At 38.3% G+C, this 24,693-nt stretch overlaps 1 protein-coding gene across 1 annotated transcript in view; it reads right to left on the bottom strand.

Annotated features, from left to right (window-relative positions):
* DENND5A (DENN/MADD domain containing 5A) overlaps positions 1-24,693 on the bottom strand; it is a 112,050-nt gene that overhangs the window by 62,304 nt on the left and 25,053 nt on the right. Inside the window, exons 2-4 of the mRNA XM_012654394.1 lie at positions 5,767-5,838; positions 4,881-4,990; positions 1,618-2,275 (exon numbers count right to left, since the gene is read on the bottom strand). Of these exons, the coding sequence (XP_012509848.1) occupies positions 1,618-2,275; positions 4,881-4,990; positions 5,767-5,838 (840 nt within the window). The remainder of the gene's footprint in view (positions 1-1,617; positions 2,276-4,880; positions 4,991-5,766; positions 5,839-24,693) is intronic.

Raw genomic sequence — 24,693 nt, 5'->3', positions numbered from 1 at the left:
TGCCTCCTGATATAATGCACAGAGAGAAGCACGTTGCTTCTGTAGTAGTCCAGACAAAATTTTACAATCTGAATCTAATGAGGAAACATCAGACAAACCCAAATTGAGACACATTCTACAAAATAATTTGTCTATACTTTTCAAAAAAGTCTATGTCATGAAAGACAAATAAAGGCTGAGAAAATGAAAAGCAATGCATAATATTGAACTAGATCCTGAACATGGAACTTTAAAAAGTATCCTAACAGACATTATTGGACGATAGTGAAACTTGAATATAGTATGTCAGACTTCCTAAATTTTATAGTCATACTATAGTTATGTAAGAGAATGTCCTTGTTCTTAGGAAATAAAAGCTTGAGCATTTAGAGTCAAGGCACATACTGTCTGTAATAACTCTCAATGGTTCAGTTACGTTCACACGTATATGGAAACAGAGAGTGATAAAGCAAAATATGGCAAAATGTTAACAATTGGTGAATTTGTAAGAGGGTATACAAGGGTTCTTTGAACACTCCTGGCAACTCTTCCATAAGTTGGAAATTATTTCAAAATAAAAAGTCAAAAAAATTAAAACCTCTGATGGCTGTGCATGCACCTCAGAGTAAAAGCCAAAGTCCTTATAAGATTCTATACAATCTGAGCTCCTGTTAAGTCTAGCACCATCTCCTACTACACTCCTGCTCATTTACTCCATTCCATCCTCCCAGCTTCCTTGTTGTTCTTAAACACACAAAGCACTTTCTTGTTTTAGACCCTTTATACCTCCTGTGCCCTTTACTTGGAATTCTTTTCCTACAGATTCTGACAGGCCACTCTCAGAGACCAAACCTAATCACCCTATTAAAAATTAGAACTTCTCTTCCCCAAATACTACCCTTTTCCCTGTTTTATTTTTCTTCATAACCTTTATTAACTACCTTACAAACTACATATTTTACTTATTTAATTACCTCTCTTTCCCCACTAAACTGTAAGTTTCATTATGGCAAGGATTTTTCTCTGTTTTGTCCACCACTGTCCTTGAAACAATGACTGGCACATAGTACACTCTCAATAAATATGTACTGAATAAATGAATTTCATGTTACTAGTCTAGCTCATTTAATAAGCATCTGTTTTTTTATGATCTACTTTACTATTTTGTCCAAATCCGCTGCTCACACTCAACCTCTCATTTAATTAAACAGACAACAGAAAGAAGCAACACATCCTCGTTTTCTCAATTTTCTCAATATATAAGGAATCATCCTTTGTGAATCCTTGATTTTATCATCAGGTTAAGTGGCAGAAATAACTCTGCAGAATGATAGAACAGAATTATTGGAACATCAGCTTCCAGTGACCATCACCTCCCACCCCTCCTTTCAGCTTCAATCAGAAGGGACATCAGGAGGCAGGGTCCCCTCCCATATTGGAGTGCCTAGCACAAGGCCATGAAGACAGCCAATCAGAAATACTGGCCCCCTCATGTTCCATCCATTTGCCATCTACAAGCAAAAGATCTGGGTTTCTATCATAACAGCCTTTGACCTTTACAGTCAGCCCCAATGTATATGAGTACGGAAAGAAGGAAAGCCCTATGCAGGCAGAGAGCTCTAGTAAGCACTGACTTACGTTGTGAGTACAGCAGGATCTGAAACTCCAGAAGGGCACAAGTAAAAAGCTGAAACACATTCTCCACCCCAAGCAGTTCGAAGACTTCTTTGACAGGAAAGTCAAATAGGGGAAGCTCATTGGTACTTGGTCTCTGGCAGATTATTGGCCCATAGACCCCAGAAAACTTCAAGGACCGGCCAGGGGGGGGTAGTGGCACCTCGTAGAGTACGTTGTATATGTAGCTCTCAAGAGGCAGTGGAGGGGGCTGAGGTGAAGTGACTGCCTGGTGGAGTTGCTCCAGCACACTCCGACATGCCTTCATGAAGGACATGGGCGTGATGAGGCAGATGCACTTAGAGACGTAGAGAGTGTCCCTGCTAATGTCGTAGGAGTTGAAGCGCTGCAGTTTAGTCACAGGAGTGCCTTCACCATCCTCCATGCCGCTCTGGTCTCTGCCATCAGCAGGGGGAGCATGTAGGACATCATACTCAGCATTATGCATGTGGTAGAGGGTCTGCATTGCACTGCAGATCTGCTTGCTAGTCACCTCTTCATAAAATGTGAGGGCAAACCCAAATGTCCGAGAGCCATCCTCCCTTGTGATAATAAAGGCATGGAACTGGGGCTCCCTGGGATCAGCCTGGGTCTTGAACGCCAGCCCTTTGGGCATGCACAGCTGCAAAAGACAACAAGGCAACAAGCAGTGAGATCACTCACTGCTGATCCACTTTTCAGAACACCACCTCTATCTATCTATCTATGTATCTATCTATCTATCTATCTATCTATTTATAGAGAGCACCTACTAAGCTGGATATACATCTGCCCTAAACCTCTCCCTTTCTAATGCAAGACACGTAAGTAAATAAAATTATAACGTAGCCATCACAATTACACAGAAGTATATAAAAAGTACTAGAGGAACACAGAAAAGACAAATCAGCCTTGGAACACCAGAAAAAGCTTCAAAAATAAGGTTATGCTAGAATTCGTCAGGTAGACAAGGATAAAAGGTTATTTCAGGGACAGGAAGAAAATGCACAAACATAGATGTGAAAGAAAGCCTGGAAGATTTAGAAAATGGTAGGTTGTTAAGAACGACGGCATGATAGAGACTAAGACATGTATTAGGAGATGATGCTAGAAATATATCTAAAAACAAGATGGATACGACATTATACCTAAAAATTAAAAAAAACCTGTAAATAGTTTTACACTCTAATAGCTCACAAAATTCTGTCATCAATAAAACTTCATTTCACATCAAAAAGGGTGCTCATTTCATATAAACCAAAGAGATGACATAATCAGGATAAAGATGTACTTTTTTCACTTTAACTCAGATGGGTTGTATAAAGAAACTTGGATAGTTAATCAAACTGACCTGAATCAATCAGTTCCCATTTTCCAGTTTTACATGAACCTGGCTAAACAAATGAAATACCAAGAGCCTGGGTTTATAAATACAAGAACCTACATTATGTTATATCCATTAGCCTTGACCTTGAGTTCCCAAAGCCTAGGTGTTTCTAGAATATAGCATATTAAAATGAAATAAGCACTGAGGCCGGGCGCGGTGGCTCATGCCTGTAATCCTAGCACTCTGGGAGGCCGAGGCGAGCGGATTGTTTGAGCTCAGGAGTTCGAGACCAGCCTGAGCAAGAGCGAGACCCCGTCTCTACTAAAAAAAATAGAAAGAAATTAATCGGACAACTAAAAATATATAGAAAAAATTAGCTGGGCATGGTGGCGCATGCCTGTAGTCCCAGCTACTCGGGAGGCTGAGGCAGGAGGATCGCTTGAGTCCAGGAGTTTGAGGTTGCTGTGAGCTAGGCTAACGCCACGGCACTCACTCTAGTCAGGGCAACAGAGTGAGACTCTGTCTCAAAAAAAAAAAATGAAATAAGCACTGAACTAGAAATCAAAAAACGTAATGCTCTCTAAAATTCAGTTTCCTCATCTGTGAAATGACAATAATATAGTTTACTTTCCCTAGTTCACAGGGTTATTGTATGCATCAAACAAGATTATCTTCTAACAACTACAGAATGCTGTTAAAAATGCAACAGAGGCTCAGCATGTGGCATGTGCCTGTTGTTCTAGCTACCTGAGAGGCTGCGGCAGGAGGATTGCCAGAGCCCAGGAGCTCGAAGTTTCAGTGAACTATGATCCCGCCACTGTACTCCAGCCTGGGCAACAGAGCAAGACCCTGTCTCTTTAAAAAAAAAAAAAAAAAAAGAAAAAGAAAAAAAGGGTAACAGAGATAGTACAAAGATGGAGTTAAGAGCAAAGATCTGGAACGAGAGACTACAGTGTTCACATTCTAGCTCAACTACTTATTAGCCATGTGACACTGAACACATTGCTTAACCGCTTTGGATCTTAATTTCCTCATCTATAAAATATGTACACGTGTTTGTGTGTGTGTTTATTTGATATTACCTATGTAAAGGGTATTGTGAGGATCAAATCAGTTGATTCATGTGAAATGTTTATTAGAGTATCTAGCACAAGTTGAATATTCAATAAAGATTAGCCTATTCACAGCAGTATTCTTCTACATGGGATTTTTTTTGGAGACAGGGTCTCACTCTGCAGCCCAGGCTAGAGTGCAGTGGTATGATCATAGGTCACTGCAGCCTCAAACTCCTGGGCTCCGGTGATCCTCCCGCCTTAGCCTTCTGAGTAACTGGGACTACAGGTGTGCATCAATATGCTCAGCTATTTTTTTTCTTATTTTTGAAGAGACGGGGGTCTCACTATTTTGCCCAGGCTGGCCTTGAACTCTTGGCCTCAAGCAATCCTCCCACCTTGGCCTCCCAAAGTCCTAGGATTATAGGCATTAGCCACCAAGCCCAGCCTACATGAGATTTTAAATGCTGTCCTATCTAAAATTATGATGAAACAAAAATACTGATTTCTGCCATATTACTCAGATCTATACAATGTAGAATGAGAGAAAACTACTTTAAACTTCAGTCATCACGTAATCTCAATGCAATAAGCAATCAATAAATAGCTCAGTACCACAACATAAGTTCACTGACCCAATACTATATATTCAACACAACAGAAACACATTGTGACTTTTAGTATATTTAATATATTCTGAATATTTTATATATTGATTAAAATGCAGAATTATAAACAATATGCATTATAATCTCTTCTTCAAAAGTTATTGGCACTTGGTGGGACCACTGCTACCATAGCCTGAACTCACAATCATACTAAAAATTACTCTGTAAATTATCTCAGATTTGTATCTAACAAATACTAACCATTCCCACTGCATCTTGGTCAAAGGGATTCCATTCTACGTTCTCAGGATATCGTGCAAGAACCTTAGACTTGAATGTTCGTCTTAATGGCGTCTGCTCAAAATTTTCTCCTGTAAGAAAAAGAATGAAGCAAATCATCTCCACAATGTCCCTTTGAATCACAGGGTTATGAATGTCTGAGCTTGGCAGTCCAGCAGGGTACAGAAATGAAGGCAAGGGGGTTAGTATGCCAACCATCTAAGAATAGGAAAGGCATTAAAGTTATTAGGTCAGTAAAGAAGCAAAAAAGTTGTAGCATGGTTAATATTGGATACCACTAGCTGTCTGCTTTTCTTCAAAATGAAATTATTACTACAAACCCAATGGTTAATTTTCTTGGGAGAGAGAGAGAGAGAGAGCACAAGGAATGATAAAGGATTGTATCCATCTTTTCTTTCCCCTGAAAGCCACATTTAATTTGCTTAAAGTCAACTGAAAACATCATGGAAGCATAAATTATTTTAAATTCAGAATAAACAATGCATTTCAATGATCTCTGAATGAATACAAAGAAACTGAAAGATACGAGAACATTAAGAAAGCAGATTTCAGGGTAATTCTAATGAGATCTTTTGTCAATTCAGAATCACTTGAAATTTCTGGAATTCTCCTTTGTTTCCCCCTTCCCCCTCCTAAAAACAGTGGAGTTTATTAAATTAAGAACATTAAAATGCAGAGAGGAAGAACCAAAGAACCCACCACCTAGAGGGATACGAATCTGAACAATCTACTAGTCAAAAAAGGCACAAGAAAGTTAGAAGGTCAAAGGGTATAAAATGCCACTGGAGAGACATATGTAAGAACCACTGGAAAGCTTTGGGTATTCTCAATTTTGTTTTGTTTTTACCTTCAGTCGTACTTGAAATGAAAGGGCTGGCACCATCCCTGGCTTTAGAAGCCTGTATGTACTGGCATAGTGCTATATGATAAATGAAATAACAGAATATTACAATAAAGCAATGTTATTCAAACTCTGACCGTGACTCCAGTACAAAATACATTTTACATCGTAAAGCAATAAACATACGTGTGTGTATATATATATATATATATATAAATTTACCTAAAGCAAAAATTGTACAAAACAATACTTACCCTTGCTATATATGATGTCCTTTCATATTTTCTACTCTGTATCACTAAAACAAAAAATGCTGATTGAAAACCTACTAATGGTCACAATCCCCAGTTTGGAAAACATTACAATAACATATAATAGAATGAAGAGCTCAACCAATATCAAATAGCATAAAGTCACTAGTGTTTTATCCAAAAGCATACTGTCCCAAATATTGCTTTTTCTAGTGGGTTAGGGAGCAAGAGACAAATCAAATATACCTAAATAGTTCAAACAAATAAATTTAGTAGACGTCATGGAAAAATGAATGGGAAACATGGTCAAGGACAATTCAACTGAATTCCATACCTATTTGCTGAGGAATCATGATATACAAGGGACTTAGGTACTGTGGGGGATGCAGATGAACCTGTCAAAGTACCTACCCAAGGATCCTGTTAAATGTATAGGAAAGAGAACATACACAAATAACCACTTCACAGGAAGGTTATTATCTGGGAGGCTCCAGATCTTCAGCGTATGTGGTCTCGCCACTCAGAGTATCCTTGCACAGGATCCCGTTCATGTGCTCAAGTTGACAGAATACATTCTTTTTCAACCATAGTTTTTCTAAGTTGGTTTGCAACCCAAGTGGCTGATGATTATTAAGGAACATGCACTCTTCATCATCGCAAGATAAGACGAATCTAAAGTCAGAAAGTCCTTCACCCTAAATCATCCCAGAGATACCTCAAAGGTATCTAAAAGGGAAGAGTTTATAATAATTCTAAGGTACCTGTTTCAGAAACTAATAATAATTCCAGTCAGAAAGTTATTGCTTTTAAAATTAAAACTTCTCCACCATATTCTCTGAAGTTTTATCTATCATCAGAAGCAGCAGCCTACTTATTCACAACTTTCAACTTCTGACAAGACCCAACAACCTGTTAGTAAAAGCAAATACCCTAATTTCAATCCCTCCCATTTCCCGATCCCTTCTTCCAAATCTTTCAGATTCTTCTGAAACTTTCTGTTCAAGCAAATTTCATCTCTTAAAATATATTTGGTAATTTTCACTAGAGGATTGGCACAATCAGCAGGAAGCTGGTAATAGCTGCAGCAACAAAGGCTCATGTAGAGCTAGTCTCAGAGCTTTCAGTAACACCTGCAAAGAGCCCACCATGGCAAGACTACACTTACTGTACAAAGTAATTAAGCAGCAAGCAGCTGACATAATGATCTTGTCTACAGTCTGAAATTCTTAGCATGTATTTTTAAACTGCATTCACTTCTGAAAGAAGACAACTATTTCTTCCTCCTAAGTTTCTTCACTTTTAGTTGTCAGTTTGCTCATTTCTTCCTAACTAGGCTAGAAAATCCCCTCAGTAAAAACAATGAAAAAACAAAACTTACAGAGAAATCAGGACACTATCCTACGTGAAAGCCTCCTGGAGAAAGATGCTTTCTTAAAATGGCTATAAGGTACCTGAGACATGATAAGCATGTCTCAGAAGACGCGACACAGGACTGTTTAAGGGTAAAATTTTAAACAACCAGCGAGAAGAAGAATGGATCCAAAGGTGAACATGACAAACTGATGTGGAATGTGGCCAAAGAGACCGGAGAAGTTATGAATCACAGGGAGAAGTGGTCGTTAGAGCCTCTGTCCCCACCACCACCTCTCCACCTCCTGCCCCTTAAGTCTTGTTAAAGAGTCAGGTTCTGAGTGAAGGCGCTACACAGGGTGCCAATGTTAGAAAAAAGTCCTTCTGTGAATTAGACTGGATCAGCAGCAGGAGCACAGTATTTTCACTGCAAGGAGAAAGGAGGCGGATAAAGAAGTATGAGGGCCCTGAAAACAAATCCTATTCATTTCGGCCACCTATAAGGAGTGTCAGAAAGGTACGAGAAGAAGGGAATTCACAAATCTGAGATCTTTTTATTGAAACAATTCAATCTTTCATCATTTACTGAGGGCTGAGTTGTAAAAATAAGCAATAAGGAAACTTAATGCCTTAGAAACACCTACACAGACTTCCCTCCTGAAATCTGTGTGTCTAAATCCTCAATTATTTAGACCTTTGGAAACTGAAACAATATTGGGAATATGACATCACAGTAACAGTCCTATTATCCTAGAAACAACAAATAATTCTTTGTCCAACACATACAGAGTATACAAACATCAGCAGATCTGGATATAAGAACTAAAGCCCATTTCTAACAGCAACTTAAAAATTAGTCAACTAGGTGTCTATCTTTGTGCATCAGCCTCCAGGGAAGTACAGTTCAAATCAATCCTAATGGATTTTTTTTAAAGCCTGCACGCCTTACAAGGAATTCTAATGGGTTCTTTGGTTTTTTGTTCTGCTTTGACCAAGCCAGAAACAAACTGACATTTGTATTGCTATTTGCCTGTTGGTACTAACTTGATTCAAATAACCCTAAATGGAGGATGCTTAAGTTAGGAAGCTTCAAAAGAACCCCTCAATTCTCTGAAATGGTTTACAAAATTTTGTATGAAGATTTATGTATTCTTCTGGAAGAGAACCACAATTTTCATCAGATCCTCAAAAGGTTCCATGACCCAAAAAACTTAAAAACCACAGCTCTGTTTCTCCTAATTTGGGCAGGAAACATTTGACCATTAACAGATTAACCTAAATGGGCAGGTTTCCATACAGGCTAAAACATATGCACTACTAAATAACTGCTTTCCAAGTTGATGCTGACCCAAATTAGGACATCATTTTCTCCTTTCCTATAATGAGAAGCCTAAGTTGATTGGACACAAAATTCTCTCCTTTTAAACACATACACATTAGCAAGTTAAAAAAAATTTTTGTAGAGATCAAATCCTCAAAACTTCTGCCTGAAGTGATCTGAAAGGTCATCAGAAAATTTTTACCAAAAATCTCAAAGCTGCACATTTATGTTAAATGTATTACTTCTGTAGAGACAATGATAGTTTTTTTGTTTGTTTGTTTGTTTTGTTTTATTTTTTGAGACACAGTCTCACTCTGTTGCCCTGGCTAAAGTGCAGTGGCATCATCATAGTTCACTGTAACCTCCAACTCCTGGGCTCAAGCGATCCTCCTGTCTCAGCCTCCCGAGTAGCTGGGACTACAGGCACTCGCCATGATGTCCAGCTAATTTTTCTATTTTTAGTAGAGACGGGGTCTTGCTCTTGCTCAGGCTGGTCTCGAACCCCTGAGCTCAAGCAATCCTCCCACCTCAGCCTCCCAGAGTGCTAGGATTACAGGCATGAGCCACTGCACCCAGTCAAGACAATGATAGTTTAGAAATGGTAAAAGCAGATATGAAAAGGCATATCTCAGTTACCCGAGAGAGATCCATCTGGTGAAACCTCAACCTGGTTTATGGTGAACTAATCAAAGCTACTCGAGGACATAGTGCCAGCTTAGATTCAAGCAAAATAAAGCAACCATCATTTCCTAGGAAACTATTTATGGAACACATCTGTTGTATCTACATGTTGGATTAGATATACCAAATAAGAGGGGTATTTCAATTTTTATTAATAACTCCATCAGTAATCAGAGTTGAAATACACTTAAGAAGCAGTACATAAAATCTGAAGTATTAAAAAACGGAACTTAAGGCATTTTTATATCTGGCCTCTTGGAGGAAATGGGGAGGAAAATATAAATATCTGTGAAACTACAACTGAAGAAAAATTTACTTTGTCAACAGAATAATTTTTATATAGTTGATAGAGGTTTTGTTTCCAGTCATGGCAGAGTAGCCACTATCAGACTAACTTCCCTAAAGACAACTATGAATTCTGGACAAAAATAAAAAACAGCTACATGAAGGTACTAGAGAATGAAAGTATTGATGCTTCTTCCCTCTTCAGAATCTGCTTACATATTTCAAAGAAGATAACACTGGGTGAGTTTCCCCATTTTATGGCTTCTGGCCTGGCAAGTCCCAGTCTGTGCCGTAAGAGGTAGTTAAACTCAGATAAAAACACAGTCTCACTAGCTTGACCAAAGCAAGCACAGCAGCCAGGAAGTCAAAGAGGGAAATCCCAGAGAGAACCAACAAAGGGAAGTCCCAAAATCTGTGTAAAAATTCTGCCTACAAACCTAGCTGATTTCTGAACCATGCACTCATGGAGCAGATCCCAAGCAGCCAAGTTAAGGCTAAAAGAACTGACTTGAGATTTAAGCTGCCACTCACTGCAGGGAAACAGTTAGTAAAAAAAAAAAAACATTTATATATATATATATATATATATATATATATATCTATCTCAATGCTCTCTGGAGGTAACAGAATCCAGTTTCCACAACATATCATACCCAACGTCAAGGACATGATCCAAAATTGCTCCGCATATAAAGAAACAAGAAAATATGACCCATTCTCAAGAGAAGAGGCAAATCGGGCCAGGCGCGGTGGCTCACGCCTGTAATCCTAGCACTCTGGGAGGCCGAGGAGGGCGGATTGTTTGAGCCCAGGAGTTTGAAACCAGCCTGAGCAAGAGCGAGACCCCGTCTCTACCAAAAATAGAAAGAAAAATTAATCGGCCAACTAAAAATATATAGAAAAAATTAGCCGGGCATGGGGGCACATGCCTGTAGTCCCAGCTACTCGGGAGGCTGAGGCAGAAGGATCGCTTGAGCCCAGGAGTTTGTGGTTGCTGTGAGCTAGGCTGACGCCATGGCACTCACTCTAGCCCAGGCAAAAGAGTGAGACTCTGTCTCAAAAAAAAAAAAAGAGAAGAAGCAATCAACACTGACCAACCCTGAGCTGACCCAAATATTGGAATTAGTAAACAAGGATTTTAAAATAGCTATGATCATAATGAATGAAAAAAATAGATCTCGACAGAGAAATAGACACTAAAATTCAGTGGATGGGCTTAACAGCAGATTGTAGATGACAGAAGAGTTAATGAACTTGAAAAAAGAATACCAAAAACTATCTGATCTGAAAAATAGACAAAAAAAGATTAAAGAGAAAGGGCAGCAGTGGAGAAGACCTCAGAGATATGTGGAGCAACAAGTCTAATGTACATATAATTGGAGCTCCAGAAGGAAAATAGAATGAAGCAGAAAACAGTATTTGAAGAAATATTGACCAAAATTTTTCCTAGTTTGGTAAAAGACAAAAATATACAGATTCAAGAAGCTCAGTAGACCCCAAGCAGGATAAATACCAAGCAAATAATACACAGGTGCAGCATAGTCAAACTTTTGGAAACCAAAGATAAGACAGAATCTTTAAAGGAGCCAGAGAAAAAGAATATATGGTATTCAGGGGGAGAAAAATGAATGAAATTACTACTGCCTTCTCATCAGAAACAATGGAGGCAAGAAGACATGAAACAATACCTTACAAGCACCGAAAGAAAAAAACTAACAAAAAAAACCCTGTCAACCCAGAATTCTACAAACAGAAAAAATATCCTTCAAAAATGAAGGCAAAATGAAAACATTTTAAGGTAAAACAAGAGAATTCATTACCAGTAGACCTGCCCTACAAAAGTGAGAAAAGCCAATCCCAATAGTTTACATACTGTATGATTCCATTTATATAACATTCTTGAAATGACAAAATTATAGAAATGAGTAACAGATCAGTAGTTGTCAGAGGTCAGGAATAGTTGGGGCAGAGGGCAATGTTGGAAAGAGAGGAAGGGAGGTGGATGTGACTATAAAAGGGCAATTCCAAGAATCCTTGAAGTGATGGAATTGTTCAGTATCTTGACGATATCAATGTCAATGTCCTGGTTCTGATAATATACTATAGTTTTGCAAGATGTCACCATTGAGGGAAACTGGCTAAAATGCACAGGGATCTCTCTGTATTACTTCTTACAATTGTAAATGAATCTGAAATTATCTCAAATAAAAGATTTAATTTTTTAAAAAAAATTTTAATTAAACAAATGTTTTTCATGCTTTGAACTGTCAGTTTTAAAACAGAGGCTGCAGGCAAGACATTTTAAACATTGAAAGCTATACCATGAACAGAACTCCTTGAAGGCAGCTAAGCTACCCCTCTTTCCAGATCCAAGACATACATACCTCATGGACTGCCTCAGCTCACCACATCAATACCAATCCTATAAGGTCTACTTCACATTATCTGCAGATTATCTGCAGCATGAATGATGGAATTCTTTATCTCTGGGAATGGATATGATTAGGTTACTATGCTATCCTCTGCACACTGGTGTTCTGGGATATCCTAGAATTGATCCTATTGGTGACCAATTCAGTGCCACTCATGCTATAATCAGTTTACTTCCTACACTAAAAGATGTCACTGTATCCTTCCTGTTACAAACACTCCTGAAAGAGACTGCCCACCAGCATAGTACTGCTACCAAGTCACACTTCTACTTTTGGTACATGTTGAAAAACCAACTTGCTTTGTCTTCAACTCACTGTCTGCTCCAGCATTTCAATTCTCCCTGCCTTCCAGATAATTTCTGAACCCCTATACAAATCAGAGAGCATCTCCTGTCATCTTTGACTGATGATGCACAGTGTTAGGAAGGGAATACACACTTCTAATTAAATGAGAATTAACCTTACTATTACTTTTAGATGACTACTTCACTACTATCAGCACTTTTTAAATAGAGATACCTTAAACACACATACACAAAGGATCACAGAGTTTTGGAAGCCATCGCTCTCCATCATCTCATCTTCAAATGAAATTAAGGTAAATTTACAACTCCTGTACCATGAAGTAAAGAAGGTAACTGCTCCTTGAAGAGACAGGCTGTACCTTGCCCATATGACCAGCTGACTGTGGTGCTCAGGAATCAGACATTCACAAACAAGTACCCAAAATGCAGGCAGTGAACTGCGCCTAACCCTGGACAGGCCACAAAGTCCTCTTCCAGGGCAATAACCCAGGAAAGCTGTTCACCAGGCTTTTCAATAGAAAAATCAAGAGAAACCATCTGTTATTTCTGCATTTCCCCCTTCAGGCAGATTTGTTCACTTTCTTTCTCAACACAGTATCTTTGTCAGATAGCTTTAGGTCTGTATATACAACCATTACTTTTACTGATGCTATGCCTCCTGCTTAACATCTTCCAGGCACCACACCGAATCCAACTCATGTACCTAGTATGTCTAAAATGGCTGATCTTCTCATGTAACCAGTTTTATCAAAGACATTGGGGTTTGAGAACCTATTCAGGCTGGACTACTCCAAACCACAGCCAGGACAAACTTTGATAGCAAGGGCTACCACTTCTGTCAACACTGCCTTCCTTTTAACCCAGCCAAATACTCCACAGGGCACGTATCTGTCTAGGTAACAGCTTGAACTCACATAATTTGCTCTGTTTGGTAGGAGACACAACAAGCTGTCAAATTCATGGTCTTTTAGACCAGTCTAGGGGTAGGGAACCTAGAACCTACTCCCTTAAGACTACATGTGGCCTTCTAGGTCCATAAGTGTGGCCTTTTAACTGAATCCAAATTTACAGAACAAATTCTTTTAGTTTTATTAATACATTTTTATTCATCTTTTATATTTTTATTTTATTTTTAAAATGAACATATTTAAAATACCAAAGAATAAAATAAGTTTCAACAGAATAATCCTCCCAAATTGACTGGCACAATTAGAACATCGGTAAGCCATAAGGCCTAAACTGACAGCTGCTATGCTCATGATTTAGTTCTAACTTCCCCCGCCTGACTGGCACCACTACCACATGAGGCTAGTTGGCGAGAGTTTATGGGGGCCGAGTTGAGTATGCCAGTCTGTTATCAACTTTTGACAACGGTGCACTGTGTTTCTGCTTGAAGTGGAATTTATGAATAGTTGCACAGCTCGACAGTATTTTTAAATTCTGCCTGCTTAACAGCCCATCGTGTCAAAGAAGACCAAGAGGACGCTGAAGGAAGAAACCAGATTTTCTAGTGAGGATTGGGAATTGCAATACTATCTTGTTTCTGCTAAAGATAAGATGATTTGCTTGCTTTGTGATACTATAGTATCAACATTAAAGAAACTCAATATTCATCAGCATTAGAACACTCATAAGGACCACAAATATTTTAAATTAAAGGGAGAGGTGCAAAAGGTTATACTGCAGAAATTAAAAGATGAAAAGCAAAAGCAAAGACAATTCTTTCAAGCAGCAGTAAGACCTGGACACAATGACACTGAAGCAACTTCTAAAGTAGCCTATATACTTAGGGGTAAAAGGAAGCCATTCCGTGATGTGGAAATTGTGAAAGAATGCATTGTCAAAGTTGTAGGATGCTTAAACCCAGTAACATTTTAAAGTACAAACAACTGCCTCTTTCAAGGAGAACCATAACTGACTGGCAGCATGAATTAGCGTTCAACTTAACAGAACAACTTCACACAATACTTCAAAAGGAAAATACATATTATTCAATAACTTTGAATGAATCAACTGATACTATTGACTGTGCGTAGGTTTTATACTTCACTGGGGTCATAACAGAAGATTTTCTTCACCACAAAGAGTTACTCACTTTGGGCACTCTTGCAAACAGAACATGGGGAATAGATATCTTCAACAACTTTCAAGATAAATGTCATGAAGTTGGACTGAATTTGGTAAATTTAGCGAGTGTATGTACAGACCCAGTTTCCATGACAGGAAAATCCAAAGGGTTATTGTACAGATAAAAAAAAGTATTAACAGATCCAGATGCTTTCATTTCTTTTCATTGTATCTTGCATCAGCAAAATCTCTGTGCTAGAGCTACTACTTTGTGACACTTTGCAACAAGTTATAAGTATTGTTAACTATATTCCTGCAAATGCAACATAGCATCATGGGTTTTGTAACACGCTAAAATTGAATGATGGGGTATTCAGTGCAGATTTGTCCTGTCATTTTAAAGTGCATTGGCTATGGCAAGGACAGGTGTTAGCCAAAATTTTATCTCTGAGAGAACAAATAAATTGTATGAAGAACAGAATCAGCAACATGAATTACTGAAAGAAGATTTCTATAGGAATGCAGCATTTGGTGTGATATCATGTCAAATCAAAACAACTTGAATATTTCTTTGCAAGGTAAGACTAAGCCTATCTATGACATGTGGCAAAAAATCCAAGTATTTTGGAAAAAAGCTATCTTTTTTCAAAACACTTCTTCAAAAGGAAACTTCGGATGAACATTTTCCCCAGTTAGCAAAACAATGATGAGCAGGATGATAGATGAGAATCATTTGAAGAATGGGCACTTAGGTTGATTCTATATCTTTGCGATTGTCAATTAAGCTGTGACAAACATACAGATGCAGGTATCTTTTTGATATAATGATTTCTTTTCCTCTGGATAGAGATACCCAGTAGTGGGATTACAGGATCAAATGGTATACTTTAATTCTTGGAGAAATCTCTATACTGATATCCATAGAGGTTGTGCCTAATTCCCACCAAAAGTGTGTTAAGTGTTCCCTTTTCACCACATCTATACCAACATCTATTGTTTTTTTACTTTTTAATAATGGCCATTCTAATTGGAGTAAGATGGTATCTCATTATGGTTTTAATTTCCATTTCCCTGATGATTAGTGATGTTGAGCATTTTTTCATGTTTGTTGGCCATGTGTATATCTTTTGAAAAATACCTGTTCATGTCATTTGTCCACTTTTTCATGGGGTCATTTAATTCTTTCTTGTTGGGTTGTTTCAGTTCCTTGTAGATTCTTAATAGTAGTCCTTTGTCAAGCACATAGTTTGCAAACATTTTCTGTCATTGCATAGGTTGTCTATTTACTCTTTTGATTATTTTTTTTGCTGTACAGAAGCTTTTCAGTTTAATTAAGCCCCATTTGTCTATTTGTGTTTTTAATTTGCTTTTGGGGTCTTAGTCATAAATTCTTTGCCTAGGCCAATGTCCAGAAGAGTTGTTCCTAGGCGTTCTACTAGGATTTATTGTTTCAGGTCTTATATTTAAGTTTTTAATCCATCCCGCATTAATTTTTGTTTTTTGTTGTTTTGTTTTGTTTTAGCAAAAATATCAACATTTTCATTTTTTTCTTTTCCTCAAACAGATACTTTAGATCACCTCAAGGCTGGCCCCTCCACTGGGGGCTATACCTCTTTACTTTGGTATGATGGACCCAGGGTTGCACTTCTGACAATTTTAACAGGTGTGAGTTGTTAAAGGCATTTCATAGGGTCCCTTCTTCTGCTCCTCTGTTTACAAGTGGAGCAGGGACTTGAAAGAGGCAAACTCATGTATAGTGGTTAGCATCTGACCCACTCATATGACATACTGTTTTACTCTATTTTCTTTTACTCATGGTTATATTACCATACTTACCTCGGGGTGCTAGAAAGGGTCTCTCATAAACTATTTCTTAGGGGCTTAACTTAAGCCTGCTTCTAAAGGTCTACCCTTATCCAGAGGAGGGCAAGCAGCAATATCTTATCCCACTTTAGATGGGTTTCCTGTAAGTTTCAGGATGCATGCACTTTCTATTCTAGGTATAGGGCTTTGTTTACTTGCTGGGTTACCTCTGCTATAAAGAGGGGGTCTATTGTCAATCTTGAAATGTCCAGGGTTCTGTGGAATGTACTCCTGGGTCCTACTGGCAATGGGGTGTCTGTTGACGTCCTCACTGTAAAAGGAGGAATTGCTAAATCATCTCTGCAGCTGTGTGTCCACGGCCTCCATCACCAGCATGTTATTCTCCATTTGCCTGTCCTCTTTCCCTGGACTGTTGATGCCCGTCATCCCATTGTCCTCTCAGGCTTGTTCCTGTATGCACGCAGGAACTTGGGGAAGGCCCTGTCAGCTCCTGGTAGGAGCCCATCTTGGAGTGAGTTCCTCCAGAAGGATTCTGGTAATCTTAAATGCTTCTTTCTTTCCTTTCTTCCCTGGGTAGGACAAGCCTCTACCCAGCCTGAAAAAGTATTATCAATACAAGCCTAAGGATCTGAGTGAAACTACCAATCATCAAAAGGGTGGACCCCCACATGTTGGGCTCCCTGTGTATCGGGTGGCCTTTCGGTCCTTGGACCTCCCCAAGCACATCAACAGTTAGTTGTAAACAGGGTCCTCTCAAATGAGGTCTGACCAAATCCATCAAGGCATCACACTCTCAATGATGTGTATATTCATGTAGGTGCCTCATAAAAGGCTGAACCAAAGCTTTGGGTAAGAGATGAGTCTATGAGAATTCTGTCTTCGATGGGCCCCATCCAGGGACGCCAAATTCTGTTACTGAAAATTTGACACTTGTCCCTGAGGACACGTCGGAAGAATGAGAACAAGTGGTTTGAGCAGAAAGAAAGAGGTGTTTATTAACTTGCTGGCAAATGAGGAGGTTGGCAGACTTCTGTCTCAAAGTACCAATGTCCTCTGAGTTAATTTTTGTATATGGTGAGAGACAGGGATCCAGTTTCATTCTTCTGCATGTGGCTATCTAATTTTCCCATCACCATTTATTGAATGGTGTGTCCTTTCCCTGGTGTATGTTTTTGCCTGCTTTGTCAAAAATTGGTTGGTTGTAGGTATACAGTTTTATTTCTAGATTCTCTATTCTGTTCTGTTGATCTGTCTACTATTATGCCACTATCATGCTGTTTTGGTTATTATAGCCTTGTAGTATAATTTCCAGTCAGGTAATGTGATGCCTCCAGTTTTGTTCTCTTTGCTTAGGATTGCTTTGGGTATTTGGGCTCTTTTTCGGTTCCATATGAATTTTAAAATTGTTTTTTCTAACTCTGTGAAAAATGATGTTGGTACTCTGACAGGAATTGCACTGAATCTGTAGATTGCTTTGAGCAGTAGGGTCATTTTAACAATATTGATTCTTCCAATCCACAAGCATGGGATGTTCTTCCATTTGTTTGTGTCATATAGGATTTCTTTAATCAGTGATTTGTAGTTACCCAGGCTGGAGTGCAGTGATGCCATCATAGCTCACTGTAGCCTCCAACTCCTGGGCTCAAGTGATCCTCCTGCCTCAGCTTCCTAAGGAGCTAGGACTACAGGTGTGTGTGCTACCATGCCCAGCTAATTTTTTGTTTATTATATTTTTTGTAGAAACAGGGTCTCACTTTGCAGCCCAGGCTAAAGTGCAGTGGCCTCATCATAGCTCACTGCAACCTCAAACTTCTGGGCTCAACAATCCTTCTGGCTCAGCCTTCAAAGTAGCAGGAACTACAGGTATGCACCACCACACTCGGCTAATTTTTCTATTTTTTTTGTAGAGATGGGATCTGGCTCTTGCTCAGGCTGGTCTCTAACTCCTGGCCTCAAGCAATCCTCCTGCCTCGACCGCCCAAAGTGCTAGAATTACAGGCATGACCCACTGCACTGAGCTTGAATTTGTATCTTAATAAAGTTGTTTAAAAAACAAAAAGACAACAAAAGAAATTTGGCATGCTAGTAAAATATAGTCTCCTATTGTTAGAGCATGTGTCATTTCCAATAAAGGGAGAGAAAGGAAATAGGGGCACAGTTAAAGCACTCTAGAAGCCTAGTGAATGTGACTTCAGATGAAGCTTGATATCTTACTCTAAAATTTATGACATCCTAAAAAGAGACAGTGTTTCTAAATTTGTGATTTATATCCTACCTACCGCAAAAAATAAGGTGACATATAAGAAAAATCATATAAAAAATTGAAGCAGGACAAAGAACATTAAAAGAAGCAAAGAAACAGATGTGCTTAAACACCTATGGCATAACTTTCTTATAAAGTGCAAAAAGTGACAGTTCGCTTACAATGTATGATATTTAAAAATAATTAAACACAGGAAAAATTATGTATGGAAACACACAAAATATTAAATGTTGTTATATTACCTCTGGAAGGTGGAAGTACGGCTAATTGCTATTTTTTCTTTATATTTTTCTGTATATTCTGAATTTCCTATAATGAACACGTGTGATCTCTATGATAAAGAGAGATCAGGATAAAGAGATTATACTAAAAGATAAATAAATAATTTCATCGTGCATTTCTCTTGAGCTGGTAGAGCTCAACTTAATTCTTAATTTCCATACTGCAACAACTTAATTGATTTAACACTGATAAAGGGTAGTGTGCCTCAGGACATATTACCCCAAAGTATGACTGTAGGAGATCAGATGTGTGACCCTAAAACATACTTCTTATGCATACTTTCAGGTGGTTATTTTGAAAAACTGCAAGCATAGGAGTAGCTCTGAAAAGTAGCCCGTAAGTAAAGGAAATTTACATCTATAAAAGAATTCAACATTAGTAAAAGTATCCATATAAGTAAGAGGGCTGCTCCCAGAAAACTTTTATTAGCTGAAAGACTTTTTATCTGTATAAGAAGACAACCTTTATTTACCATACGTTTCCTCCCCTCAACCTCTCATAATTTGTCTCCATCACCCCCCATAATCCCCAAGCCCCTGTTCATTTTTGTGGATCAGGATGCTATATAAGTTTCAATCATCTGGCCCTTCTTCTAGTCTCATGTTTTGTGGGACTCCTGTGTTTATGCATGTAATTAAAATGGTTTTTCTCCTGTTAATCTATCTAATGTCAATTTAACTTATAGCCCAGCCAAATAACCTAGGAGTGTGGAGTAAAGCCATTTTTCCTTCTCCTATAAGTGCAAGGATTGTAGGCTATTTTAAAAAACCTCTTCCTATTTATTTGCAACTAATTAAAAGGTGAATATTAGAAGACTAATGTTATGTATTCCTAGTAAACCACAGAAATATGTAGCTGAAGTAGTTATATAATTTTAACAGAATATTTGAAAACTTAAATGAACAAAACTTTAAATTCAACTCAAAGCCAAAACAACTGTAGGAGTCCGGACTCCTCACCTGCAAAGGGGTTTGCATAGCTATATTATTCATTGAGAGCAAAAGGGAGAATACCCATCATTCCCTGACCCGTTACTAAACATCTCCCCTGGGAAGAGAAATATGTGGAATTTATAACCTAATACTTCCTTATAGTAGAAAATCTACCAAGACTTGGGATTTAGTTTCCAAATTGAGTCAGCATTCATCTCCCTACCCAGATTACACAAATGAGTAAAGTAAGGTCCCCTCACGAATAAAATTTCAAGGTAACAATTACTTCCCTCCCAGATTTCTCCTCACCCAATGCCCTCTTTCTCTATGTTTTGCTAAGACTTCCAAAGAGGAAAATATAGATTCTTCCCTATCCTGAAAGATCTCACTGTCAGAGGTTTCCATATATCTACTTTAAATCTTGGAAAATTAAAAGTATTCCTCCTCAAAAGGTCAACATGACAGTTCAGGAACCCAAACTTCCCACAATTATCCATACTTCTGCATATTTCTTCCTCTCTTTGTGTTACATGAAATAAGAAACCTTGACTGCAAAAAGAAAAAATAGACACACATACACATATATACACATATTATACATACATACCACCCGGAATCCACTGAAAACACCTTCACATATTATTTCATGTATGCTTCACCACAACACTGACAGGAATATTACAGACAACGAAACTCACCCAAGTATGAGGCAAAATAGGGATTAACTGCATTCCGTGTCCCATACATGCTTTTTGATTTCCCACCTGGAACAAACCTAACAGAAACCCCCCTCTAGGTACTTTGTCTAATGTTCTGTTTACCTGGTAACTTTAGAATTTACAGCAGTCAAGAAGCACAATTTTGATATAAGAAAAACTCTAAGAGTACATAATCTTCATCAGAAGGCCTCAAGTTCTCTCCTGTGAGAGACTTGTTCTTTCACTGTGCCAAGCACCATCAATCTCCAAGCTGCCTTATCCATCCAGCAGTTAGCAGGACAAAGATGCCCCCCAGAAGCTTCCATGCTGCTGGAATGGTGAAAACCCAAGGAGAGTTAACAAATGAGGCTAAAATGGGGGGCCAACTTGCCAGTAAGTGAGCTTAGTGGGAGGAACATATAGACATGAAGCTAAGGCATTCCACAAGTCCTTGGAAGAAAACTAAGACTAAAGCCACCACTGTTGCCAAAGCTTTATGTTAAAAGCTACAGGTTCTTAGAAAGAGTCCAAGAGAGTAAATGCTATATCAATTCTTTCTACCTTCTCCAAGTCCATTGTCTTTTCCATCTCCACATCACTCATGCTCTCTTGTCTGGACAGACTCTGGAAATCAATCACTTCCATTTAAATGAACAACATTGCTTCTCCTTTCCTGGAAAATTATTAGGTCTGCTAAATACTAATCTAGGGACCCCAGCAGAATGACTATCAGGGTAGCAATTTTCCTACAACTGAGTTACTTATAGAGGCAACAGTGGTAGCTGATAGTCTTCAAGCTATCACAGTCAAATACCATCATCTTTTTCCCCCACTATTCTTTTTTTTAACACAGTCTATCTATCTGGTATATCCTTGTTCATTCATTGCTCCAACTAACTATTTAACCCTAGATCCCAATTACTATCCTCTGAATAGCATATGTTCTGGCCAAAAAGGATGCCTCGATATTACCCAAACATGCTCCATCTTTCCCTGCACACCCACCTTCTACCCATTCCCCTTCACATTCTCTTGCTCTAAGTCCTTCCTATCCTTCAAGACCTTGTTCAAATGCCACTTTTATTATGCATTTTCCCCAATCGTTCCCAACATATATTACAGTTCTCCCTATCTAGTATCATGTACTCTCTAACAGAGCTAAATGACGTATCATACTGTGATTTCACTGAAGGCAACATTTACATTTAATTCATTTCAGTCCTTCCACCTCTGTTTCCAACAAAAGCTCAATTCTTTGAATAGAATCAAATATATCCTCTTTTTCCTAAAATGCCTCAAAACTTTGGTATTGGAGTCAGAGAATTAAACATTGAATAGTTCCCAACCCACAAAGTGACACCTTTGAAATAAGCTCAAGCAATCTAGAATGACATCATAAAAGCTGTAAAAAATATCCATACCCTTTGATTTGTTAAACCCACTAAAATGCCACTCAAAAGGCACCAGAAAAAAAAAAAATAGCACCCACTAAAATAGCACTAAAAAAGAAAAAAGCAATTCCTTATAGTACAGCTATGCACAACTATAAGAAAAAGAAAAACAAATGCCTAATGACAAGAGGATAGTTTGGCACATCAAAAAAATGGAATATAATCTAACCATTAAATTAACACACATGGGAAAAGAAAGAAGACTAAAAACATTTATTAATTAACAACGCAACTTCTGGGTTAAGAAGTCTAGATAGAAACAAGGTTGGTCCAAATTTTTAATCCTGGCTCCCAACTAAAGGCCTACAAAGGAAAGAGAGCATCATTTTTAATATTTCAAAAAGCTATATTAAAATGTATGTGAAAATATTACATAAGCTAACTAAAAGGTCAGAATTCTTTGCGTTTGGCTGGAAGTATTTTTTTTCTATTTTTATAACATTTTATATAATTCATAAAATAGTGCTTACATAAAAATTCACACAAAGTTGCTAAAGAGCATACAATTTTCAAAAATGCCCTGGGTTTTTATTACATTCAGTTTTCTACGGATGCACTCAAATCAATGGTAAAATGCAGACATTATGCAATATCTCATTATCTTTGGTAAAACTGCTCTCATTATTTTGTATCTTCACAGTATCAACTCTGATATCCACTTTGTGCTCGGTCTGGTATTACTAGGATGTCAGAAAAACATTAAGGTTGTATCTCCCTGGTGGTCTAGTGACTACTAAAAAAAAAAAAAAAAAGGCTGTATCTATGATGGGCAAGTATTTCCAAATAGCAGTAATAGCCCCCGGTCCCCATCCCCATTTCAGTGTGTCTACACTATCTACACAACCAGGCAGGGTGAGAGCACAATGGCTTCCAATCAGGAGTCTTGAGACCCCCTTTCAACTGCGCAAGAAGCAAATATTTGGGGAGAAGAGTGGAAACTGAGGCCATCTCTAGAGGAACCCCGGTAGCCACACTGTAGCGTGGTGAGGTGGCTCGAAGTATATTAACTCTTTGTGTACTTCAAGGCAATTGGAAATTGTAATTGCCAATATGTCTTTGATGAATCAATAATTTTTAATACGATTATAATTTTACAAATGCCAGGGTTTTTTAAGAGGCCATGAACTTTTTCTAACTTTTTTTTTTTTTTTTTGAGACAGAGTCTCACTGTGTTGCCTGGGCTAGAGTGCCGTGGCATCATCCTAGCTCACATCAACCTCAAACTCCTGGGCTCAAGCAATCCTCTGCCTCAGCCTCCCGAGTAGCTGGGACTACAGGCATGCGCCACCATGCCCGGCTAATTTTTTCTATATATTTTTAGTTGTCCAATTAATTTCTTTCTTCTTTCTATTTTTAGTAGAGACGGGGTCTCGCTCTTGCTCAGGCTGGTTTCAAACTCCTGAGCTCAAATAATCCGCCCATCTTGGCCTCCCAGAGTGCTAGGATTACAGGCGTGAGCCAACACGCCCAGCCTCTAACTTTTAATTACAAAAGTACAATGAAGTGCCATGTATCCACCACCCAGCTTTAACAATTATCAATGCATATCTAATCTTCATCTGTATACCCCCATACCAGATTATTTTAAAGTAAATCCACACATATCATATTATCTATATTTCAGCATGCGTCTCTAAAAGATAGGACCTCTTTTTTTAAATATAGCCATAATACTATTATTATACCAAGAAAAATATGACCAAAAAAATCCTTAATTCCAAATACCTACCTAGTCAGTTTTCAAATTTCCTTGATTGACTCATAAATGTTTGAAACTAGCTTTTAAATCACTAAGTGGACCCAAAATATTGCATAATGGCCTTTAACAGTAAAAAAAGAAAATTATGTTTCCAGGAATTTTTTTTTATATACAGTTGTTTAAGAGCATGAGGAGAGGAAAAGGGGGCAATTTTCCTGTATAAATAAACCATAGACAAATTATAGAAACTTCAGGTCTGGCATAAGATCAGAGAAGAGGGATGAATAGAGCCAGACACAATTTTCAAAATATTTAGCAATCAGTGCAGGATGAGCACCAACCAAACAGAACAAACGCAGGCCATAAATATATGGCACATCGGCTGGATATCAACCCTAGATAGAGTCCTGACTAAGGAAGGAGCAGAGAAGCCTCAAGAACCTGTTTCCCATGCTGAAATTCAACCCTGCCTGTGGTGGAACAATAAGCTACAACAACATCAGTTATAAGCAAAGTTACCACCAGGTCTTGATAAACATACCTTCTATTCGACACAGTTATTAACTGCTGGATCACTATAGCTGCAACTGATCATCCCAGCATCTATCATTTGAACTAGTCAAAGAAAGAATCCTCTTTTAAGCAAACAGCATGGTAAAGTAGAAAGTGTTCTTGACTGTAGCATGACCTAGAATATAGGTCTCTAAACAATAAAACCATAGTATCTGGCACTGATAAGTGGGAATGTTAATATCCTTCACTCTATTGCTTGTAGGTCACAGCTTTTCTGATAAGGTCTTTAGCTTGCTACAGAACATAAAAGATAGTTCTGTGTGCCTGTTATTTAAAATCCTTTCATAAACAGAGGGCACGCCCTGACCATTTTAAAATAAACCTAAGCCAGGTGCAGTGGTACAAGCCTGCAGTCCCAGCTACTCTAGAGGCTGAGGCAGGAGGATTGCTTGAGCCCAGGAGCTCAAACCCAGCCTTGGCAATATAGCAAGACCCTCTCTCTTAAGTAAAATAACTAAACCTAAAACAACAAACCTAAAGGAAGGGAAGAAGGCGAGAACTCTTTTTTTTTTTTTTTTT

This window comes from Propithecus coquereli, unplaced genomic scaffold (assembly GCF_000956105.1).
Source record: "Propithecus coquereli isolate 6110/MARCELLA unplaced genomic scaffold, Pcoq_1.0 Scaffold44, whole genome shotgun sequence".
NCBI classification, from domain to species: domain Eukaryota; kingdom Metazoa; phylum Chordata; class Mammalia; order Primates; family Indriidae; genus Propithecus; species Propithecus coquereli.
Note: the sequence above shows the minus strand (reverse complement) of the source record. Positions and strands in the feature narration are given on the sequence as shown.